At 36.3% G+C, this 25,555-nt stretch overlaps 1 protein-coding gene across 16 annotated transcripts in view; it reads left to right on the forward strand.

Annotated features, from left to right (window-relative positions):
- The first annotated feature begins 1,181 nt into the window (after nt 1–1,181).
- SNCA (synuclein alpha) overlaps nt 1,182–25,555 on the forward strand; it is a 120,500-nt gene continuing 96,126 nt past the window's right edge. For 2 of the 16 annotated variants that reach the window (XM_008992977.5, XM_035293318.3), the window contains exons 1-4: nt 1,182–1,495; nt 3,821–3,966; nt 10,676–10,717; nt 16,143–16,285. In XM_008992977.5, the coding sequence (XP_008991225.1) occupies nt 3,846–3,966; nt 10,676–10,717; nt 16,143–16,285 (306 nt within the window). In that variant the 5' untranslated portion in view covers nt 1,182–1,495; nt 3,821–3,845. Of the gene's footprint in view, nt 1,496–1,666; nt 2,102–2,332; nt 2,751–3,243; nt 3,392–3,820; nt 3,967–10,675; nt 10,718–16,142; nt 16,286–25,555 lie in introns of those variants that run through there. The other 14 variants (XM_008992978.5, XM_035293319.3, XM_008992975.5 and 11 more) reach the window with 7 other exon arrangements.

Raw genomic sequence — 25,555 nt, forward strand, 5'->3', positions numbered from 1 at the left:
AGGCACAATGGAAAACATATACTATTAACAGTAATACAAAGAAACAATAAAAAGCAATAAAAAACAAACCACTGATTCATGCAACAACATGAATGAACCTCACAAATATTATGCTGAGTAAAAGAGGTCACACAGATATGAAACAAAGTTCGTACTATGTGATTAGATTTTTATGAAATTTGAGAACATGCACATGAAAGGTACAAGGTAACTGTCTGGAGTGATGAAAATGTCCTGAATCTTCAAAATGGTGTGGGTTACACTAAAGAATGGCTTTTTCAAAGTGACTTAAAGGGACACAACATCTGAGCATTTCACTAGGTGTAAATTATACTGCAATTTAAAATAATTATCTAATGATATTGTGGTTATTTTTAAACAGTTTCTAAATTTTGTGGATGCATACTGAATGTTTACAGCTGAAAAGATATATACAAAGCTTGAATTTGGTGACAAAAAACAGGGAGTATTTGTACTGATAAAGTTAGTGGACATATGGATGAGACATGATCAGCCATGCATTGAAAAACATGTAAAAGTTGGGTGATATTCACATGGGAGTCCTTCATTGTGTCTACTTTCGTGTGTTTGAATATTTCCCATAACAAGAAGTTGAGAATAGATCGGTCACCTGAGTTCACCCCTTCATTTACAAAAAAGAAAACTGGAAACAGAAGAACATAACTTGTTCACGGTCTCAAAGCCAGACAGCATACTAGCTCCCAAATCCAACCTTTTTGCTGTGGTGGTAGGCAAACACACAATATTAATGTGAGCTACTGCATTATGGAAAGTCTGCTTTTCCAAAGGGCAGACCAAGAGTTCAAGGAAGTGCTTAAGTAATAAATATCTATAATCTTGCTTTCATGCTCTGCTATTTTCCACTGAACACATATGCATTATCTTCTATATGTCTTTTATGTATAATCATTTGCTTCCTGTTCCTTGTGGTTTTAAAGTTGTTTTTTATGTTTAAATTTGATTTTACTCAAATTTCAGAACCAAAATGAGCGCAAGAATCAAACAAAACATTACTTTCTATAAATATAAAAACAATTTTTGCAAAACCATACAGCAAAAACGAGTTGTTTCCCCCCCCCCCCCCCACCTTTTCCAGGGCTTAACTAATCTTCCGAATCCAGGCACAGAAAGCAAAGGCTTTCTGCTAGTGGGAGGAGCTTGCTTCTCCATTCTGGTGTGATCTAGGAACAGCTGTCTTCCTTCCAGCTCTGAAAGAGGTGAAAATGTGTTAAGCGATGCAAAAATTGTCTTGAAGTTCGCGTTTGTATGTCTGTGTGTTTGAGCGTGTTGGGGGTGAGGGAGACAAAAGGGGGTGTCAGTTCTGAGGGCAACGAGAATCAGAAGTCAGAAAGGTGAGTGGTGTGTAGCATTCTCCTTTCAGAAGGGGCTGAAGAAGAAATTGTATATGATGGTCGGGTAGTGGAGATCACGCTGGATTTGCCTCCTAGATAGACCACGCGCTTGGGTCTGCAAAGTAAGTCCCATTTCTAGAGCGAAAAGCCTTAGGACTGCTTGTTTTAGACGGCTGGGGAATATTTATTCCTTGTTCCACTGATGGGAAAATCAGCGTCTGGCAGGCGCTGATTGGTGGAAAGGAAAATGGTGATAGTGGGGTGGGAAGAGGATTTGCTGAGCCTCCTCCTGCGTCCTTAACCTGTAACTCTTCCTTAGTAGTCTCCGCTTCACCTGCGGGACCCTTTCGGGCTCGTCCTAGATTAAGAGCAAACGGAAATCTTGGGGATATTTGAACTAAAGCGACCTTTAACGTTATAGCGGACGACGGCGAGTAAATTTCAGCGATACGAGGGCAAAGTGCTCTCGGCTGTGCCGTGTGAGCAGCCTCCTGCGCTGCTGTTTCCTCCAGCAGCCCCCCAAGAAATAGGCTCTGCTCTAGGTGGTCGACCCTCAGGGCCCCGACTCTCCCAGGTCGACTCTGACGCGGTGCAGGGGATGGTCCCCAGGAGGACCTGGGGGGAAAGGCGGGGACAGGAAGAGAGGGGAATGGGAAAGACGGAGAGGCGTCAGCCCAACCCCAACCCCTCGCGAGCGCCAAAAGAGTGCCCGTGACCCTGAACTTGAGGTAAGGCGCGAAGGCACCCCCACTTTCCCGATTTGCGCGGTCAGGCAGGCGGCTGGAGTTGATAGTTCACCCTCCGCCCCCTGCCCCATCCCCATCCGAGAAAGGGAACGGAGCAGCGCACGCGGCAGGGAAACCGCGAGCGCCGAGAGAGGGCGGGGAGAGGCGCTGACAAATCAGCGCTGGGGGCGGAGAGGCGAGGAGAAGCTGGAGGAGGACCAGGCGGAGGACGACGGCGACGACCAGAAGGGGCCCGAGAGAGGGGGCGAGCGACCGAGCGCCGCGACGCGGGAGTGAGGTGCGTGCGGGCTGCAGCGCAGACCCCAGCCCGGCCCCGCGGAGAGCGTCCTGGGCGCGCCCTCCCGCCTTCCCTTCAAGCCTCCCTTTCTCTTCATCCTCGTGAGCGAGGGACTGGGCGTGGCCATTCGACGACAGGTTAGCGGATTTGCCTCCCACGCCCCCAGCCTAGCGTCGCCGAGTTGTGCTGACGGCGGCCTCCTCTGGGGACCGTCCCCCTCCCGGTGCCGCCTCCGCCTTTCCTATGCGCTCCTTTCCCTCCCTCTTCCCTATTCAATATTATTTGGGAATTGTTTAAAAATTTTTTAAGGGAGGTGGGGAGGAATCGGAGTTGTGGAGAAGCAGAGGGACTCTGGTAAGTACCTGTAGATCTAAACGTATGTCTTTGGAAATCCCGGAGAACGCCAGGTGGGAGAGAAGTGGTCGTGGGCGCCGGGAGGGGGTGGTGCTGCAGTGAGGATCCGCTGTGCCAGGTCTCTGGGCGATGAGTACTTGCCCTTTCGGGAGCCTAAGGAAAGAGACTGGACCTGGCTTTCCTCCTGCTTCCGATATTTGCTTCTCCTCAAAGGCTGAGAGGTCAGGCATTCCCCAGGATCCGCTTTTCCCCGGGAAACCCGAGGATGCTCCATGGAGCCTGAGCATCCAACTTTTATTTCTCTCTTACCCGAAATTCCTCTGCCCGCTCTCTCGGTTTTTCTCTGTAAAGTAAGCAAGCTGCATTTGGCAAATAATGAAATGAAAGTGCAGGGAGGCCAAGTCAACAGGTGGTAAAGGGTTAACAAGTGCAGGCTCGCGGTCCGCTGGGTGGAGGCTAAGAACGCCTCCTCAGGTGGCTGGTGCGGGCCTCCAGACCGCCGACCGCCGGCGGGTGTGAGCGGCGCCTGCTCTGGATAGATAGCTGAGGGCGGGCAGGGGTTGGGGGGTGGCCAATGTTCTTGTGGATTAGAACCAGCGCCCCTGGGCTCGCTGTTTGCCTGAGATTCAACCACACCCAGAGTGAGTAGTTAGTTCTCTTCCCCATGCTTCTCCGTCATCAACCCGGTAGCCTTATTCTGGGATTCACGTTAAGGATGCCCCTGACCTTAAGCTCCAGCTTCCAGGCTTCTAACTCATACTGTTACCCTTTAGACCCTGGGAAGTTGAAAAAGGGTGAATCTTTTCTTGCAACTCCACTTCTGAAATGCAGTAATAACAACTCAGAGGATTCATCTTAATACATGGTTAGGTGGCTAGACTTTTACTAGCCAAGATGGATGGGAGATGCTAAATTTTTAATGCCAGAGCTAAAAATGTCTGCTTTGTCCAATGGTTAAATGAGTGTACACTTAAAAGAGTCTCACACTTTGGAGGGTTTCTAATAATTTTTCAGTGTTTTTTTTTTTTCCTCAAAAAGTTCTCATTCAAAGTGTATTTTATGTTCTCCAGTGTGGTGTAAAGGAATTCATTAGCCATGGATGTATTCATGAAAGGACTTTCAAAGGCCAAGGAGGGAGTTGTGGCTGCTGCTGAGAAAACCAAACAGGGTGTGGCAGAAGCAGCAGGAAAGACAAAAGAGGGTGTTCTCTATGTAGGTAGGTAAACCTCAGATGTCACTTTGGTGTTTGCTCATGACTGATGGGTCAGGATAATCAGTACTCTAAATGCTGGTAGTTCTCTCTCTTGATTCATTTTTGCATCATTGGCTGTCAAAAGGGTGGACTGAGTCAGAGGTGTGTGTAGGTAGATGAATGTGAATGTGTGTATTTGAGCTAATAGTTAAAAAATGTGTCTGTTTGCTTTTCCAGATTTTTAATTTTCCTTTAATATTTAGAACATTTTAAAAATGAGTATTTCTCTGCCTACATGACTACATTTCAGAGAACAGTTTTAAAAACTCAGTCTTTTAAAAAATAATAATATTCTTAAGCATCAAAATGATTCATGGGCCTTTGATATTTTACCATCATGAATAATGTTTGTCCATTTTAATCCATTCTGATTTTTAAAATATAACTTTGATATGTCCCTGTGATGTGTATAAAGAGACCTATTTGTGGCCCTAAAATGGAAATAAAAGATTAGTCTTTGGTAGAGTTACTTCATGCGATCATTTGGTCTCTGAACACTGAGGACAGAGAAGAGTGCTTGAGGGCTGCTGCTAATATCTCAGAAACATTTATGTAGTTCATCTGTCAAACAACACACACACTAGAAGAATAAATAAAATTGATGCTTATTACCTACTTGTTCCTAAAATCTCACCTTGGGGTATATATCCAGACTCTGACTCTCTTTTCTGTCTGCTGAACTGTGTTGAGTATTATTTTACAAACCACTTCAAATTCCTTGGAAAGGAATAGACACACACACTCATCCACAGGCATAGATACACACACACACACACACGCACGCACACACACACACATACACTCAACATAGACACATTGCCCATTCTTCCTCTCTTCCTCTCTTCTTTCTCCTCTGAGCATTTTCATGTTCTCTGGTGGCAACTATAGCAGTGAGAGTCACAGGATGAACAGTGAGGTGGAGGATGAGCATATTGGGTTGCAGAGCTGAAACACGTGCTCCGTCTATGTCTGCAAAGAGGAAGAAATCTACACTGTCTCTTCAAGATAGATCAGTGGGGGAAATTTTATACTTATAATGATTTATATGAATGCCTCTCATCAAAATTTACAGCAAATTTTTTTTTTTTTTTTTTAGTTTTTTAGTTTTTAGAGTCAGGGTCTTGCTCTGTCTCCCAGGCTGGAGTGCAATGATGCCATCATAGCTCACTCCAGTCTTGAACTCCTGGGCTCAAGCCTCAGCCTCCTGAGTAGCTAGGATTATAGGCATATGCCACTGTCCCATTATTTAGACATTTTTTTACGTTAACTTAATCTTCCCACAAATCTCCAGTTAAATTACTTTTTTCTACCCTAAAACATATTTTCAGAAGGTCATTAGAAGAGGAAAAAATTGATTAGTTAATTTTAAATTTTTATGAAGTGTGAAATTTACCTTTTTAGATGGAATTTGGAATGCTGATTCAGTAACATGCAATTTTTTGGTATCTTTCCATTTGTCCTCAGATTTCCAAGTTCTGCAAATACAAATTTCTTTGACTTGTTATTTTATAACTGTTCATTGAAATCATTTCAACATCTCTCATGGTATTTAACACGTAGCACTTTCTATAAATTATTTATTGGTTACATTCTGAGGTCTAATTGAAAGTTGAACTTATACACAGAATTTAAGATGAAAAATGACCATGTTGAGACACAATAGTATATCCAGGGGTTGGCAAAATTTTTTGGTAAGGAACCAGATAGCACACATTTTAAGCCATGAGATCTATGTCTTGGTTAGGTACAGTGCTCTAATCCCAGCACTTTGAGAGCCCAAGGCTGATGGATCACTTGAGCCCAGAGGTTAGAGACCAGCCTGGACAACATGGTGAAACCCTGTGTCTACAAACAATGCAAAAATTAGCTGGGGGTGGTAGCATGCACTTGTATTGCCAGCTACCCAGGAGGCTGAGGTGGGAGGATGGCTTGAGTCATACAGCTCACTGCAAAGGTTGCAGTAAGCTGAGATTGAGCCACTGCACCCCAGCTTGGGTAGCAGAGTGAGACCTTATCTCAACAAACAGACAAACAAACAAACAAACAAACAAAACAACTATATCTCAATTCGGCTGTTGAAGTGTAAAAGTAGTCATAAACAGTAACTAGTGTGGCTATATTCCAATAAAACTTCATTTTTCAAGATAGGTGGTAGGCTGGAATTGTCTTGTAGGTTGTAGTTTGCTGACTACTGATAGAATGGAAAGAACATGCACTTGTTGCACAAACCAAAGTTTTAGTCGAGGCTATATCACTTATTACCTTTAGTGTCTTGAGGAAGTTACTTAACATCTCTGAGCATCACTTCCCTGATTAGTAAAAATATGTTTTAGAAAATGGCAACTACCTTGCGATTTTCATGAGAATGTGATAGTAAGACAGGACATATGAGTAATTGAGCACACTGCTATATATAGGAGCCATGGTTATTATTATCAAATAAACTATCCAATGGAATACTTACTTTGCCAACACATTTTCTATTTATCCTTTTGTCCTTCATTATATAACTAGTTTGAAAGATTGGAAGTGACCAAAGACCATTTTATAAATTCACTTACAGCTGAAGATGTTTGTTTGGTAGAAGCCTCATAAGAAAAGTAATCTCATTCCTTTATAAGACATACTTTAACAACTACTTTTTAACTCATTGAAGAACTAACTTAATGATCAGTGTTATTTTTGTGGGGTTTTTTCCTCCATTTTTGTTATCCATGTACACAAATTTTCAGTCAACATACTTCAATTTAATAGACAAAAATTTCTCCAAATGACCCAGAAATTATTAATTAGATTTACATTCAAAATCAGAACGATTTAATTATGTTTATATAATGCTAAGTAATATACATGCAAGAAATGCAAGAAAATGATGATCTTTGAGTCTCTTCCAGTACCACTCTGCTCAATAAGCAGCAGAAGCCATCAGTGTGATTGATGGCAGATTCTCAAGTCAAAATGTGCTTCACCTCACCAAGTTGCCAAAGTCGACATAACATGCACAACTGGGACAGCTGAGTCCTCAGACTCCCAGATATTACTTCTGACCTTCTTCTCCACTCTGTGCTCTTTTGAGATTGGGAAGATAAGATAGGGTGGGTGTGGGACACCTCCGCTCAGGGAAGCCATTAGCTGTGGTGTCCCTGCAACATTTGTATCTTACTAGTCAGGTAACCACTTGGAACTCATTTTGTAGCTGTATGTTATCAATTACAGATTACTCATAAATTAAAGGCTAATCATCAATTACAGATTACTAGTAAATAATTATGACCTCAAACAACAGCTTACTGGTTTGATACATATTAGTCTTGAAAGGATCCTCATTTATCTCTTTTTTTTAAGGTGTATATGTATCTCTTTATTTGGGGTTACACTGCAAAAATATATAATATGTTGCATAAGCTGTTTATAAAAAATAAGTATAATTTCTAATGGTGTAGTTTAGTGACACCCTTTTTTTCTATGTAAAGTTTGTCGTGTACATTTAGGGTATACGATATGATGGTATGGGATACATTCGATACTAAAAAATTACTATAGTGAAGTAAATTAATATTTTCATAATCTCCCATAGTTACCTTTTTTGTTGTTTGTTTTTGTGGCAAGGGCAACTAAAATCTACTTACTTAGCATCAATCTCAGATATAGTACAGGTTTATCACCTATAGTCCTCATTCATTAGATCTATACACTTGTTCATCCTACATATTTGCTACTTGCTTGGATCCTCTGGCCTATGTCTTCCTATTTTCTACCCGCTTTTCCACCCCATTAACCCTGTTTTTTTACTTTATCTCTGTATATTTAAATTTTGTTTCATACTTCAACATATGTGTGAGATAATGTAACTTTTTTCTGTGTTTGGCTTATTTCATTTAGCATAATGTTGCCTGGATTCATCCATATTATAAATGGTAGAATCTTGTTCTTTTTAGGGCTGACTGATATTCCATTGTATCTATGTACCACAGTCTTTTTATCAACCTATCTATCAGTTGTGGCTGTTGTGTTTTCTTTTTTAGAGACAGGTTCTTGCTGTCACCCCGGCTGCAATGAAGTGGTGAGATCATAGCTCACTGCAATTTCAAACTTCTGAGCTCAAGAGCTCCTCCTGCCTCAGCCTCCCAAGTAGCTGGGACTACAGGCATGCCACACCATGCCTGGCTAATTTTTAATTTTTTGTAGAGATAGCATCTCACTCTGTTGCCCAAGTCTCAAATTGCTAATCCAAATTGAAAACGGTGTATGACAGTTCTGTAAAATGTACAACACATGCCCCCTCTGTAGAGGAAGTTATGCGATGACAAGAAGACAAGCACTGTTTAAATTCCTCTTGATAAGTTTTTAAAAAGAAATAATGAAATAGAACACTTTAATTTTTAATGTTTTAAAATTATAGTATGCTAAATAAATATTAGTTTTGGTATTTTTAAAATTCCTTATATATTTATAAGTGATCGTCCTGCCTTAGCCTCCCAAAGCACTGGGATTACAAGCAAGGGCCACTGTGTTGGGCCATTTGGAGTACAGATAATGGCCCAAAATGGCTAGCCATCTTTTCTTGTGGATCCATGCCCAGAGGAGGGATTTCTGGGTCATATGCTACTCTATTTTTAATTTTTCTTTTATTTTTAGTGGAGATGTCATAATTGCATGTATTTGTGTATTCAGAATTATATTTTCATACATGTATACAATGCGTGATGATCAAATCAGGGTAATTAACATATCCATCACTTAAAACATTTACCATTCCTTTGTGGTGGGAACATTAAAAATTCTCTGTTCTCGATTTTTGAACGTACGCAATAAACTACTGTTTAGTATATCACCCTACAATACCACAGAACTCTAGAACTTAGTCCTCATATTTGGCTGCAATTTTGTATTCCTTAACCAACGTCTCCATATCCTCCCCTCCCTCTTACCCTTATCAGCCCCTAATAATCCTAATTCTACTCTCTATTTCTATCTCATTGTCTTTGATTCAGAATACATTTCATGATTTAACCAAAGGTCAAATTCTTAGGTGCTGTGAGGCAGAGAAGAAAGATCGCAGACAAGCTGTTAGACATTTCTTACTACTAGTCATTTTTAAGACAATAGGGGGTGCAAAGGGTGAGCATGAGAGACAGAAATTGAGACATATTCTCTTAAATACCGGCTGTTCTCACTCTGCATAGGTCCAGCACACACAAATTCCAGTTACCATGCTTAGTTAAATAACTCCAGCCGCTAGCAATACAATTTAAATTTTCTTACCACAGTATACTAACTGAGAGTAATTGCATAAAGTGCAAATTTTGCTGCTAAATCTTCAGGCTTCAAATCATTACATAAATAACAGAAACCCATTATAATCAGTGACAAAACCACAGCACTTCTTTCAAAGCTTTCTGGTGATTGGTCACTTCTCTGTTATGCAGTCCATACAGTAGCATTGCCTATAGTTGTGTGGCCACTTTGTTTTTCAGCGGCGAGCCCATATGATGTTTCAAAAAACGGGCATTCAAAAGGGGAAACTGACCAATAAAGATGAAAGTGCAGCAAAGAAATTAAGTGAGACATGCTGGAAGTCAAATTTGAATCAAACATAAGTTGATTTATATAAGAAGTAGCCACCCTTGAGGACGTTGTCGCTGCTGCAATTCAGGAGACTCTAGAGAGGCAGTCAGAGGAATGTATTGAAGGTGAAGGTATCAATATAAATGGGGAAAGAGGTGATAAAGAGTGAAGGGGTCCCAGAGGAAGTGATGCTGAAAAATATACCTTATGTTAAATACACTATCAGAAATATATCATGACATTAAAGTGCAAATTGTAATATTTTGTAAACTGATCCAAAGTTTAAAAGGAGTAGGACAATTCTGTAAAACATAAAAATCATGCCTCTTCCATATACAAATTACACAGTGAACTACACTGAAAAATCCAACATTAGAGAGGATATAAATAAAATTGTTAACAAATGTAGCTTCAATAATACACATAATGATTATTTGTATACAAGTTTAGTAATGGTCAAGGTTTGGAGGACATTCTTATCTTGTATAGAGACCCTAGTTTGAATGTGCTTATAGCCTGTTATTACATATATAATGTTGGATAAATTACTTAACTTGGATTTTTTATTTCATCAAATGGGCACAATATACCTTTTTTAAATGGATATTATGAAGATTAAATGAGATGATATATAAAAAATGCCTTTTACGTAATGGGTGTTCAGCACATGTTAAAGCCTTCTCTCCCTCCCTCCTTTGTTTCCTGGGTTGACTAATCTGTCACTTGTGCTGTACTTTTAAAGCTTCTACAGTTCTGAATCCAAAATCATCTTCTCACTGAGCCCCAGTGTTATCTCATTTTTTTTTCCTCCTAAGTTGATATGTGATGTGGGAACAAAGAGGATAAAATCATTATTTTGAGCTAAAATCTTAATTGGAGAGGACCTCCTGTTAGCTTGGCTTTCTTCTATTTATCGTGGTGGTTACTTACTGGAGTTCCTTCTTTTAGTTTTAGAATATATAGATATATTTTTTTTTTCCTGAAGATGTAATTATATATAGACTTCCAAAGATTGAGATTTTTAAATTAGTTGTACTGAAAACTAGCTAATCAGCAATTTAAGGCCAGTTTGAGACTTATGTCTTGAATTTCTGTGTTTTTGTAGGTTCCAAAACCAAGGAGGGAGTGGTGCATGGTGTGACAACAGGTAAGCTCCATTGGGCTTATATCCAAAGATGATATTTAAAGTACCTAGTGATTAGTGTGGCCCAGTAATGAACATTCAGAGTGAAATTGTAAAACAAACACTGAGCGTTCTAAGAGCATATCAGTCTTATTTAAACTGAATTCTTTATAAAGTATTTTTAAATAGGTAAATCTTGATTATAAATAAATAAAAAATATACTTACTTGCCAAGGATAATGATGGCTTTGAATTGATACTCTATGTTTAATTTGTAGTAATTGGGCATTTAAATATTCTGACCAAAAATGGATTGACAAACTGCTGACAAAATAAAATGTGAATATTACCACTATTTTTTTATGAGAGTAAAATTTCTGTTGATTACAATAAAATATTTTGACCTTCAACTATATTGATTATAATATTCCTTTGATAATTCAGAGTACATTTCAGGAAGCACCATTGGATAGTCAGTAAATTGTTTATTATATTTATATTTGTATTATTATAGTATCGCTATTTGTACAAATACTATTATGCAATTACTTATTATATTTCTGATTATGTTATTCATTTGGCCTAAATTTACCAAGAATTTGAATAAGTCAATAAGATTTACAATTAAGAAATAGCAAAAATGATGAAAATGGTGATAATCATCATCAGATGATGAGGAAGATGAGGATGAGAGTGCCAGAAATAGGAAAATCAAAAAATTAAAGAACCAAATTAACAAATTAAAAGCTCACAGACTTGCTGTAATTAAGTTTCCTGTTGTAAGTACTCCACATTTCCTGACAGGTATAGGGAAACAAAAGATATAATCAGAAATATAATTTATATGATCAGAAAGCATTAAGTACAATAGTGCCTATAAAAATAAAATATTCCTATTACTAAATTATAAAATGGAAATAGGGAAAATGATACAGGAATCTTAATATGGTGTTGTGGTTAGGACTAAAAACACAGGAGTCAGATATTCTTGGTTCAACTTCCTGCTTACTCCTTACTCTGTGTTTTCTTTTTTGCAAGATTCTTCACCTCTGTATAATTTGGCTTCCTCACCTATAAAATAATTCAATGAATTAATGTACGCAAAGCATCTGGAAAACAAAAGCAAACAATATCTATTTATAGAAGTTACTTACTGGTTTATAGTGAACTTTCTTGCACAACATTTTTATAACTAGTGGAGAAAAATATTTCTTTAAATGAATACTTTTGATTTAAAAATGAGAGTGTAAAAATAAAACAGACTCCTTTGAAACTGGTTCTGTTAGAAGCTAATTTTGCACCTTTAAGGGGCTCTGTTGAAATCCAACAGAAACTGGGCAAATAAATGAACTGTGTTACCTCATAGGGACCTCCTAAAAATATGATACTGTGAAGCACAATTATAATAACTAGATAGCAGAGAGTTGGAGATTCCGCTGTCTGAAGAGGATCAGTCTAGATTAATGGTGTTCCATTTAGTAATTGAGGAAGAACCCATGAGGTTTAGAAGCAGACAAGCATGTGCCATGTTTCGGAGTCAGTGGTAAAAATTAAAGAACCCAAATATTACTGTCACCTAATGATCTAATGGAGACAGTGGAGATGGGTTGCATTTTTAGTCTTCTCCAGATTGCCAAAATGTAAACACATATCTGTGTGTTTGTGTGTCTCTGTGTGTGTGTGTATGAAAGAGAGAGAGAGAGACTGAAGTTTGTACAATTAGACAACATTTTATAAAATGTTTTCTGAAGGACACAAACTTAAGTTTCTAAAATGGTACAATGTTGGGAGACTTTGCATGCTTTATTTTCTCTTTAGTATATTAAGGAAGCTGAGATGTCTTACAGTAAAGAAATTTGCATTACATAGTTTAAATCAGGACTCTTCAAACTTCCTGATTATTTAAAACTTTCTTCATTAGATACTAGGGTTGAATGAAACTAGTGTTTCACAGAAAACTATAGAAAATGTTGCTAAGCAGTAAGGACATGGTGATTTCAGCATGGGCCACGTTTACAGCCATCACACCCATGAACACCCAGGCCGTAGTGAAATACCAAAAATGCTGTCATAATTACTATGGCTATGAGAAATACATTGGGATAAATCAGACACCATTATTATCACTCCTCTCCCACATCAGATAAATGAATTAATTTTTTGAGTAGGGTTATTTCATATAAAATTCTTCATTCTAATTATGAGAAGAAAGATAATTACTTCAATGGTTAGAAAAAGGGAGAATAATTTGCATATTATGCCTGATGTAAATGTTTATTATGGGTAATATTAAGTGCTGTTATTTGTTTTTGTTACAAGTCTTAATGCAGGAAAACCAGAAACTATTACATAGTACCTAATATTATCTGCTAAAATTAAAGAAATAAAAGAAATAATTTTCCACAAATTCATCCCGTTAGCATTTGTTGTTGTTGTTGTTGTTTTTGCAGAAATATAGATTTCAGTAAACGAGCTGGGAGCTTTCTACCTACTTGAACCTACAAAGTTCAAGGAAAATAAATTCTCCTCATTAGATAATATAAATGTAAAATTCACCAACTTAAATCCTGGCAATTTGATCTCAGGAAATTACTTCAGTTATCAACTTAATGCATCATTTTATAGAAATATACAAAAATGTATTTAATTAAACTTATTGAATGACATGTTTTTTAACATATTTTAAAAATAAACTATGATATAAAGTACTTGTTTTTCATACAAGTATAGTATAAAGAAATTTCTAACACTGGAGATTTTTTGAAGGTTTTGATTCTTCACATATTTATTACATACAATTTATTCATACAATTTATTACATCATAATGAACAAAACTAATTTTCAACACATGATTTAAATTTCCTTAGTCAATTGTTTTAAATTATATTCTTTAAATCTATCATTTGTATAACAATTCAAAACTATAATTTTGTTTAGTGTCAAAGGTTAGATTTTACTATATCTATTCTGAAAGTTGGCATCACATTTTCTTTTTGGAACTGTATTTTTAACTTAGCTGAAGTGAAATATAACCCTATTATTTATATTAATGCAGACATTAGAGATAGATGCGAAATTCATCTTAGTATATTCTAAATTATTTATTGTCTGCTATGAAATAATATAAAGAAAAATAAAGCAGAATCCCTGATTTCAAAAAACTCAATTGCTGAAAAATAGATACTATTTATTAGACCCAAAATGTACTAATATGAATGTGTCTCTTTTCCTTTTGTTTTGTCACCCTTTGTTTGGAATGTCAGTGAGCAGAGAAATAGTGTGAAAGGCCCTCAGGGGGAAAAATAGAGGTTCAAGGTCAGTGGAGACCCTACTAGAGAAATCAGTTCTACAGAAATGTTTTTAAATGTGTCGATTATTGCTACCTGTACACCCTGTCATTTTGTAATGTAACTATTTTATTTATAATCATAATAAAACAGTGAAATTATAACTTTTATTAAATTAAAAGAGTATATTTTACTGTGCAGTGTATTACATTAAAACTAGATTAAAATTTATACATATATAAAAGGTTATGTAGATATTCTAAAACTTATGGCTGAATCTGTAAAAATATCAAAACCTATTTTTAACTTGCTTTGAGATTTTAACAAAATGTTCGTTTCAAGCAAAATTTTCAATTCACGTCCTTGAAAAGGCAAAAAATGACAACTTGAAACACATAATTGACTATTTTTAAAGGATCAACATTTCAGAAATGTTTTAAAACATAAATTTTCAGTACTGCTTTTCACTGACATTTAAATCAAACTTTGAATTGTAAATAGCTCTTAATCTTAAGGAGATATCAACCAGATCCTTAGAAGTGGCACAGAGTTAATAGGTAGTTGTACCAAATTCTAGCCTAAAAGACAAAGAGCAACACTGCTGTGGACCCTTTCTGGTCTTGGGCTGTGTGGCTATGGCAGGCTTCCCCACATTGCCTGAATTAAAGAGAAAGCCTCCTGTCCTTACAGACCTTTAGCTTCTATGACATACATAATGTATTTGAAAACAAATTGCTTTGCCCACACCATTTAACTATGGGCTTCTTCAACTGGAGAGATGAAAGCTATACAGTAATCATGTGAATAGCACTAAACAGCTGACATGGTGTAACTCCTCTCAGACTGTGGCTTATCTGGGGAGTACAAAGCATATCAAGAAAATGTGCCTTCATTTTTTTAGACGAGCACCTAAGGAAGAATATAACTAACCTGTCCCCATCCTCCACTTGCCTCCACTGTTATACTCTTTGCTTCTATGATATCAACTCTTTTTTTTCTTTAGATTCCACATAAGTGGGATCATGTGGTGTTTGCCTTTCTGTTTCTGGCTGATTTCACTGAACAAGAGAATTTTTGACATGACATTAAATTTCCGCTTATAAACCCAATTCAAATTATTTACATTGTCTTCTAAAACATTAACTTTCTAAAATAAATCTACTGAATGACCATATCACATTTTCTTTAATGAAAAGAAATTGTTAGGGTGCTCAATTGCCTCTTCATTTTCATACTGTCTAGCTCCTTTGCGCCTATCAAAATAACTGCAAATTTTGCTTTTTAAGAACACTTCTGTTTCACTACCTGAAGTTCTATAAAAAGATCCAAGTTCCTTCACAGCCATCTCTTATACTATTAATCATATATATGTGATAATACCGTGTCTGAACACATTGATAAGTATGGGCTGGGCGCAGTGGGTCATGCCTGTAAAGGAGGCTGAGGCGGGTGGATCACCTGAGGTCAGAAGTTTGAGATCTGCCTGACCAACATGGTGAAATGCTGTATCTACTAAAAATAAAAATATTTTTAAAAATTAGCCAAATGTGGTGGAGGGCACCTGTAATCCCAGCTACTCAGGAGGCTGAGGCAGGAGAATTGCTTGAACTTGAAAGGCGGAGGTTGCAGTGAGCCAAGATTATGTCATTGCACTCCAGCCTGGGCAACAAGAGTGAAACTTCGTCTCAAAAAAATAATAATAAAATAAAAAAGCTCAGAAGTATGTACTGTGTTGCTAAGAAGGTGTGATGGAAATAAACTTGCTGTGTGAGATCAAAGGACTGACACTGAATTGAAATAATGAAGTATTCATACTGAGTCTGGTTCAACTATAACTGCACCTGTAAGCGTTGCTTTCTCTAAACTTTCCTTAGGATAAAGCAAATCCAAATCACTCATGGCTTTACATTCCTGATCATTAAACTTGAAGCACTTTTAATACTGCATGATTATAGCAAAAACATCTTAGCCAAGATTCAGTGTTTGTTTGAACCACACTGACTTGGAAATCTTGGTTACTGTGTTTCTTCTGACCCCTCAGTTGTCTTTGGCATGTGTAAATACAGGTGTATAGAAGTTGATGGCTAGTGGAAGTGGAATGATTTTAAGTCAGTGTTACTCTACCACCCTTTAATCTGTTGTTGTTCTTGATTTGTACCAGTGGCTGAGAAGACCAAAGAGCAAGTGACAAATGTTGGAGGAGCAGTGGTGACGGGTGTGACAGCAGTAGCCCAGAAGACAGTGGAGGGAGCAGGGAACATTGCAGCAGCCACTGGCTTTGTCAAAAAGGACCACTTGGGCAAGGTATGGCTGTGTACACTTTGTGTTACATTTACAAGCTGGTGAGATCATGGTTCATTTTCATGTGAGGCCTGGAGGCGGGAGCAAGATGCTTACTGTGGGAAATGGCTACCTGACCCTCCCGTTGTGAAAAAGTGCTACCTTTATATAGGTCTTGTTTTCTTCAGGCATTAACCCAGATAAACGCCATGCAAATGGTACAATTATCATGATTTTTTCAATTTCTGGAAGAAAGCTAATGAAACAAACAATTTATTAAAATGCCAAAGGAACAGTGTGACATTTCAGAAAGAATGAGTGCTTTCATGTTAACTATAAGTCTTGAAATTTCTCTTCATTGGAATAACAAATCTCTTTGTGCCTAATTTCTTAATTTCCAAAATAGAGTTCTTTTACTTGATTTCTTTATAGTGACATCATCTCTTATTAAATGGCATATTTGCATATTACTTAACAGTTCATTACCAAATACATGTTTGTGGGAACTGAGAGACTTAAAACACATACCAATCAGAGATCATACTTTTGAGGTAAGTTTTAAAATTCTGAGAAGAATTTTGACTGAATTTTTTTTGACAAATATAGGACACAAATAAGATTTTACCAAAGATATTATAACTTTCATTTTAAATATGGAACTAATACAATATGAGGTTCCATATTTAAAATGGAACTAGCTCTAACCTATGTAAAATTGGTGTCCTCCTCACCTCTGGTGTGCCCAGTCTCCCTAGTCCCTTTCTTTTCTTTTCTTTTCTTTTCTTTTCTTTTCTTTTCTTTTCTTTCTTTCTTTCTTTCTTTCTTTCTTTCTTTCTTTCTTTCTTTCTTTCTTTCCTTCCTTCCTTCCTTCTCCTTCCTTCCTTCCTTCCTTCCTTCCTTCCTTCCTTCCTTCCTTCCCTCCCTCCCTCCCTCCCTCCCTCCTTCCCTCCTTCCCTCCTTCCCTCCTTCCCTCCTTCCCTCCTTCCCTCCTTCCCTCCTTCCCTCCTTCCCTCCTTCCCTCCTTCCCTCCTTCCCTCCTTCCCTCCTTCCCTCCTTCCCTCCTTCCCTCCTTCCTTCCTTCCTTCCTTCCTTCCTTCCTTCCTTCCTTCCTTCCTTCCTTCCTTCTGGTGTGCCCAGTCTCCCTAGTCTTTTTCTTTCCTTCCTTCCTTCCTTCCTTCCTTCCTTCCTTCCTTCCTTGCCAAAGTGTTCATCACCTTTAAATACAATAAATAATATGCTTACTTTAATGTATGTTGTTTATTTTATTTTTCCCTTCTAGAATGTAGGCACCATGAGAGTGAAATATATTTACATTTTTTACTGATAGTTCACAAGTGTCTAGGAGAGTTTCCAACTTGTACTAGACAATTTACAAACATTTATTAAATTAGGGAAGGAAGGAAGGAGATAAGTGAGTAAGCAGAATGACTTTTATTTCTGCGTCTTTTATAATCGTATGCTTAGTATAAGAACAGTGCTATTCAGCCATCCACTAGTTCCAACCAAAATGATTTTGGATGAATATCTTGAAAATTGTGAGAAAGAAGTTTTATTTGCTGGCAAACTATTCTGAGTTGTTTCCACTTCATGTAATCCTAGGTAGCAGTCTTACCTTGATAGCCCATTAAAGCACTTATAATAAAAAGGCAGAACAAAAATATCTGTGATATATTTAAATTTAGTACATGTAGTTACATGTCTATTGTCTGGTGTGATGAATGCTAATTATGGCAAATCCTGACTGGGCTTCTAGTGAAGTTCTTCAGCCAATGCTTGAATGCATTGTTGGTCATGATGGTACCCCTTTGTACAAAATATGCTTTTCAAATGATCTTATTAGGGATAATAATTTTAGTCCTGGTTTTCATCTAAAATTATAATTCTATTTATAGCTTTGTAAGATTTCACAAGGTAAGAGGGACCTCAGTTTAAATTAGTACACAATCAATTAACCAGTTTTGTGTCTCAGACCCTTTTCACAATCTAATAAAAGCTATGGACCCTCTTCCCAGAAAAAAGTGCACTCATATACACACATCAGAGGGCTTAATGGGAAGTCCATTGACCAACCCTCTGTTCAGAGCCCATGATTTAGATCAATCTTTTGATTTTACCGACGAAGAAACTGAAATCTACAGAGGAAGTGGGTAGTCAAGATTGCACAGTCAGTTGGAATAGACTGAACAATAGTACTTTTCTACCCATGATATCTCTTCCCCAAGCACTTCCTCAGAACTTACCTTTTGTTGGATCTTTATACATTGAATTATGGACAACTAGATTTAACTAGATAATTTTATTGATTCAGAATATTAAGTAACAAGGGAAACATGTACCATCCTTTATTCACCTGCATTTAAGGCATAGTATATAAATTGCAAATGGAGCATGAAAGGGCTTCATCTTTTACAAAACTGGGTTTGCTTTCCACCCATCTAAAAAACGCCACATTTGTCTTAGTATTTAAAGCAGAAATCTAAATAATATGACAAAATTAATCATTTAGAGATATTTCCCTTACTGGTACTATAGTTTCTTACTGATTTCTAATATGAAAATAAAGACATAAAACCTAGAAATTGCAGCATAGTTGTGGAAACAAACATTGGACTGGGAGTGAAAATGGCTAGTCTTTATCTCTGCTCATACACCACCTGCCTGGGTAACATTGTGCAGATCTCCTAAAACTGTTTCACATATGATGAGGGAGCTCTACTAGAAAATTTTTAAAAATCCAATTTGGCAATAAAGTTCTGAGTTTCTATAATAAGTCAAAGAATACTCTAATAAACGTCTGTAGTTGTGGTCACATCTTTGGAATGCTAAAAAATTTGGACGGTTTCAATGAAAGTATTTAATTTGTTCATTATGAGCTTTTAAATAATTTATTTTATATTTCAAACTCTGCTGAAAATGATCCTGGTGAGTAGAAATAAGCAAACTCTTTTGCTTGAAATGCTTATTAATACTCATTCATCATTTAAGTAACAATGTTTGTTCACACTTAGCCAGAAACTTGGAGGAAGAGGGATGTGACAAGTAGGGGTACCAGATGTCTAGCTTGAAGAAGTGGATTAATGGCTGTGCTTTAAGATCAGGAACACTGAAAGAAGAGTAATGGTACTGATTTTGACTTTTCATACCCTTTGAGGGTATTTGGCTCATCACCCTCTAGTTGATGAGGGGAGAGAGCTCCTTCTCCCTTCTCTCCTCTCCTATCTTCTCCTCTTCCTTCCCCTCCTCTCCCTTTCCTTTCCCTCCCCTCCCTGCTACTCTCCTCCCCTCCCCTCTTCTCTCTACTCATTTGTTGTTTTGTTTTGTTTGAAACCAAGAGCTCTAGCATCTCATTTTAACTTTGCTCTTTTTGATATGCTAAATTTATCTTTTGGAGACATACTTGCTTTAGTGTACTCTATCTACTTTTAATGTTAAAAAGGAGATATAGTCACACATACCTAAGTGATTTTTTTTCCCAGTTTTATTCAGGTATAATTGATAAATAAAAATTGTGTATATTTACAGTGTACAACATGATGTTTTGATAAATGTACACAATGCAAAATAATTACAGTAATCAAAATTATTAACATATCTATCTCCTCACATAGCTATCTTTTGTTTTATGGTGACAAAATGTAAGAGCCACTCTTTAAGCAAATTTCAAACATATAATAGAGTATTATTCACTGTAGTCGTCATGCAGTACATTAGATCTCCAGAACTTAATTATCCTAACTGAAACTTTGTACCCAGTGACCAATGTCTTCATATCCCCCTCCTCCCAGCTCCTGTTACCCCAATTCTACTCTCTCTTTCTGAGTGATGTGTTTAGATTCCGCATAGAAATGAGAACATGCAATATGTGTCTTCCTCTGCCTAACTTACTTCACTTTCCATAATATCCCCGAGGTTCATCTATGTTGGGGCAAATTTAAGGATTTCCTTTTGAAATTTCCTTCTTAAATGGATAGTATTCCATTGTGTATTCCATTGTGTGCAGTCATCCCTTAATATCTGCAGGTAATTGGTTTCAGGAACCACATGGATACCAACATTCCCAGATGTTTAAGGTCCTATATAAAATAACTATATGCAAAATAATAGTATTTGCATATAACCTGCACACATTGTCTCATACTCTTTAAATCATCTCTAGGTTAATTGTTAATACCTAATACAATATAAATACTATGTAAACAGTTGTTATACTGTGTTGTTTCTAAGATTCAAATTATTTTTCATCGTTGTATTATTTTTTATTGCTTTTTTCCTGAATTTTTTTATCTTGTATTGAATGAATCTGATCTGTGAATGAGGAATCTGCAAATGTGGAGGACTGACTGTATATATTACATTTTTCTTTATCTATTCATCTGTCAACAGACACTTGGGTTTGTTCCATATTTTGACTACTGTAAATAATGCTTCAAGAAACATGAGAGTGCAGATATCTCTTCAACATACTGATGTTTTTATCCTTTAGAGTTATGCTAAAAAATAGATCACATGATAGTTTTACTTTTAATTTTTTGCAGGACTGTCATGCTGTATTCCATAATAACTGTACCAATCTACACTCCCCCCAACAATCAAGGGTTCGCCTTTCCCCACATCCTCACCAACACTTGTCTTTTGTAATTTTTGAGACTCGTCATTATAACAAGTGTGAGGTGATATCTTATTGTGTTTTGATTGCATTTTTCTGGTGATTAGTGATGTTGAGCATTTTGTCATATACTTATTGGCCATTTATATGTCTTGTTTTGAGAAATATGTATTCAGGTCCTTTACCTATTTTTAAATCAAGTTGCTTTCTTGCTATTGAGTGGCTTGAGTTCCTCTTGTTTTAGATATTAACTCCTTATCAGTTGTATGGTTTGCAAATACTCTCCCATTCCATAGTTTTTCTCTTCTCTCTGTTGATTGTTTTCTTTGCTGTGCAGAAAGTTTTTAGTTTGATGCAATCTTATTTTTGTTTTTGCCTGTGATATTGGGGTCATATCTAAATAACCCATTTGCCTATGATTTGGGGATCATATCTAAAAAATATTTGGCCAGATCTATGTCAAGAACCGTTTCCTCTGTTTTTTTTTCCTAATAATTTCATAGTTTTAGGTATTAAGTTTAAGTCTTTAATAAATTTTGAGTTGATTTTGTATATTGTATGAGATGAGTCTAGTTTCATTCTTCAGCATGTGGATGTCCAGTTTTTTCAGCGCCATTTGTTGAATACAGTTTCCTTTTCCCATAGTGTGTTCTTGGCATCTTTGTTGAAGATAAATTGGCTGCAAATGAATGGATTTAATTCTGGGATCTCTATTCCATTCCATTAATCTCTATGTCTGTTTTTATGTCAGCACTGTGCTATTTTGATTACTACATCTTTGCAGTATATTTTGAAATCAGATACTATGATTCCTTTAATTGTGATTATTATAGCTGTTTAAGCAAAGCTTTGATTACAAATCTATAGTAGTAGCTTGGTTATTACTTTTTGCTGAAAGCTGCTTTCACTATTCAGAGTTGCATATGAATTTTAGGACATTTTTTCTATTTTTTGTGAGAATTGCCCCTGGAATTGTAATACAGACTGCACAAAATCCATAAATGCTTTGGGCACTATGGACATTTTGACAAGAGTGAGTCTTCTGATCCATGAAAATGGGATGTCTTTTTGTTTATCTTTGTTTTCTTCAGCTTCTTTTATCAATGGCTTGTCATTTTCAGTATACAGATCTTTCAGCTGCTTGGTTAAGTTTATCTCCAAGTATTTTTTGATGCCACTGTAAATGGAATTGTTGATTTCTTTTTTGAATAGTTCATTGTAAATGTATCAAAATGCTTTTAATTTTTGTATATTGATTTTCACATCCTGAAACTTTACTAAATTTGTTTATTATTTATGATAGCTTTTGTGAGGTCTTTAGGGTTTTCTCAATATAAGATTATGTCATCTGCCAACAGAGACAATTTTACTTCTTCCATTGAATGGTAATCAAAAGAGAACAGTGATAGAAAAATAGACTTTAAGTTAAAAACTGTCATTATGTACAAAGATATACAATGATAAATGGGTCAATTCATCAAGAGGGTATAACTATTATAAATATCTATTCATTTTACATTAGAACACCTGAACATATAAAGCAAATGTTTACAGAACTAAAGGGAGAAATAGACACAAGTTTTATGATAGTAGAAGACTTCAGTGCTCTACTTTTAACCATGGAGACACCATCTAGACAAAAAGTCAATAAGGAAATGGCAGATTTGAACAACAGCATAAACCAGACAGATCTAAGATATATGTATGGAACATTTCACTCAACAGCAGCAGAAAACATATTCTGTTCAAGCACGCATGGAACATTCTTCAGGTTAGATCATATGTTAAGCCATGATGCAAATTTTAACAAATTTTAAAAGTTTTAATTAATATCAAGTACTTTTTCTGACCACGGTGTTATAAAACTTGAAATTAACAATAGGAGGACATTTGAGAATTCACAAATATGTGGCACTGAAAACAAAATCATTATGAACAACCAATAAATCAAGAAGAAATTAAAGGAGATACCTGTTTTGTGAATTTGATCATATGACTGTAGCTGTCCTTAGTAATAATTCCTAAGTATGAGACTAGCTAAAGGACAAATGAGTTATCTTGAATTGTAGGAATTTGTTTTACCGAACAATATTAACTTTTATGTTTAGTACATTAGAATAACAGATCTTTTGATCTTTATTTTTACCCATGTGCACACAAGAAGTTGTCAGTCATACAGTTCATTTCCTGAAGTTCATGTCTATTATTGGCACAGTGGAAACAGGTTAAAAGTGCACTGGCAGAAATTTTAAGTGCAAACCAACAGTGGTGTTATATAGATAAAATGTATATTTTCTACTTCTACTGAGGAAGAAAGATCTGCTTGTTCTAAGAATATTGTACAAAGAAAGTGACTTGAGTTAGCATTATTCTGTAATGCTGCTATGTGTGCAGTGTGGAGCTAGCCACTAGAACACTTGGTCTGTCCCAGCTCCTCAACAGTGTCTTGGATGTGGCTGGTGCTCAAATAAATCCTTGCTGAACTAATGAGCATCTCTTTCATGCTCTATGGAATGCTCTAAAAGAGTTGGATCCTGAAGTTTTTATATTTTTATAATTTTCTGGAGTTTTATGGAGTGAAAAGTCTTGAATAAACTGTGAAGCCACTGCCTGACAAGTGATACAGCAGTCAGCTTCATTATCATATCCCATTTAGGCACTGATTTATCTGCATGATGATTAATAGTTTTCATGCAAGAAGTAAGCTTGAAATACCTGTTGCCTCAGATACTTAAAACACTCAGGTTCAGTGATGTTATTTATTTTTGTTCAAAATCAGAATGATATTCCTAAGCAATGCCATTTTGGAAAAATTAGATCAATAGATTGTAAACAGTTTTTTCTAAAATATTGATTTCAGATGGATTAACACGTGTATTCTGTAATAATCCTGACTTAATTCATGAAAGGATAGCTAGCCAATTGTGTGCTAGATGAATAAAACAAAAGCAGAATTTAAAATGTCAGGTTTGACATCATGATCTATAATATCTAAGCATTCTTTTACTTATTTTCTTTGACTTACTATGGCTGTCATGTTGGGCTTTATGCAAATTTATTTTTAAACACTTGACTGTTATGGACCCTCTGATTAAATGATTAATCAGATGATGTATGCTGCCATCAGCTGAATCATTTAATGCTGATTTTACAAACAAGCACAGGTCACAAGCAACCTTTCAGATTTCTTGGAAGAAGCACACATAGGTCATAGGCATAATCTTAAAATAATTTTATAACAGGGTAGTAATAATAGATGTCAGGATTGTAGAAATATTTTAATTTATAGTAAACTTTCCCCTTTAGTGTCTAATAATGATTAATATAATACATTGCCTTAAATAATTAGAAGTTTGGTTCTTGTCCTTGTGCTTGACTTCAGAAGGCAACCAGATGACTGTTAGGTATATTTAGGCCTAAATTAAAAGCTTTCAGGCACAATTGCCTGATTTGTATTTGTGTTTGTGTGGCATATACTATTAATGGCACCACAATCTTTGATTAAAGCATACTGTGATTATTAAAGAAAAAATTTAAGATTAATTTGTTTCTAATGATATGTAACAGTAACATTTTGCAATGTGGTAGATAAAAATTGGTATTTTTTACTCATATGAGAGTCTGCTAATGGTACATAAGCTGTCCCCACTTAGAAGCACAATTATTACGGCCTTTCTTTGTATCTGACAAAATTTCACTGGGTTCAGGATAGATGAATAATGAATCCTAATGACCCTTAATCGTGTAAGGTTCTGGGTGGGAAAGTGCTCTATAGTTATATGTAAAATTATAAGGAAAATAGGCTTACTGCTATGTTTTCATTAAAAATTATTAAATGTGTACTTTATATGTGCCAGACACTCAACTGGGCACCATGGGGAATATAAAACTGAGTAACTCATGGATGGCTCCTGCCTTCAAGAAATGTGCAGTCCAGGCAGGGAGACTGACATAGTTACCCTTGGAAAAAGAGCACCTGTGGTCTCTGAGAACAGTATGGTTTGTAACAAGTATATATCCATCACGAAAACAAAAGAGATTTATCTTAGAAATGAGAGAGAACTGATGCTCTCAATAAATATACTTTAAATTGTGTTTTTGTCAGTAGACTGAAATTACCTCACACACACACACACACACACACACACACACACACACAGATAGTAGCTATGATATTTTAGCTATTTAAATATAGAGACATACAAATACTCCCACTCAAATCTTAGGATCAGTGGTTAATTGTCTGTAAGCATTACAACCCCACAACATATACGTGACTATATATCCAATTTGAATCTTCGAAGAACTGATTGTGATAATACTTTTGTTTGTCAAAGACATGTATTATAGAGTGAATGGGATAGAACTGCTTCAGGGAACACCAACAAATAGGTTTAAATCATATTTCTGCACTTTGTTCCTTCATAAATGCTTAACATTGTTTAAAATTCTGTGGAACGCAACATGAGACCAATTACCATACTTTTATGAACCCATCTTTATTGTGCATTTACTGTTGATATTCCATCACTTGTAAAGATGGCATGATAGTTTTGCTGGTTTCATTAATGAGATACTATTAAATGTAGGATGACTTCAAACTTAGGTGTATTTTAAAATTATTTTTAATTGTATATATTTAAGTTGTACAGCATGATGTTTTTGAGATACTTATCTGAATATATGTG

Source organism: Callithrix jacchus, chromosome 3, assembly GCF_049354715.1.
Source record: "Callithrix jacchus isolate 240 chromosome 3, calJac240_pri, whole genome shotgun sequence".
NCBI classification, from domain to species: domain Eukaryota; kingdom Metazoa; phylum Chordata; class Mammalia; order Primates; family Cebidae; genus Callithrix; species Callithrix jacchus.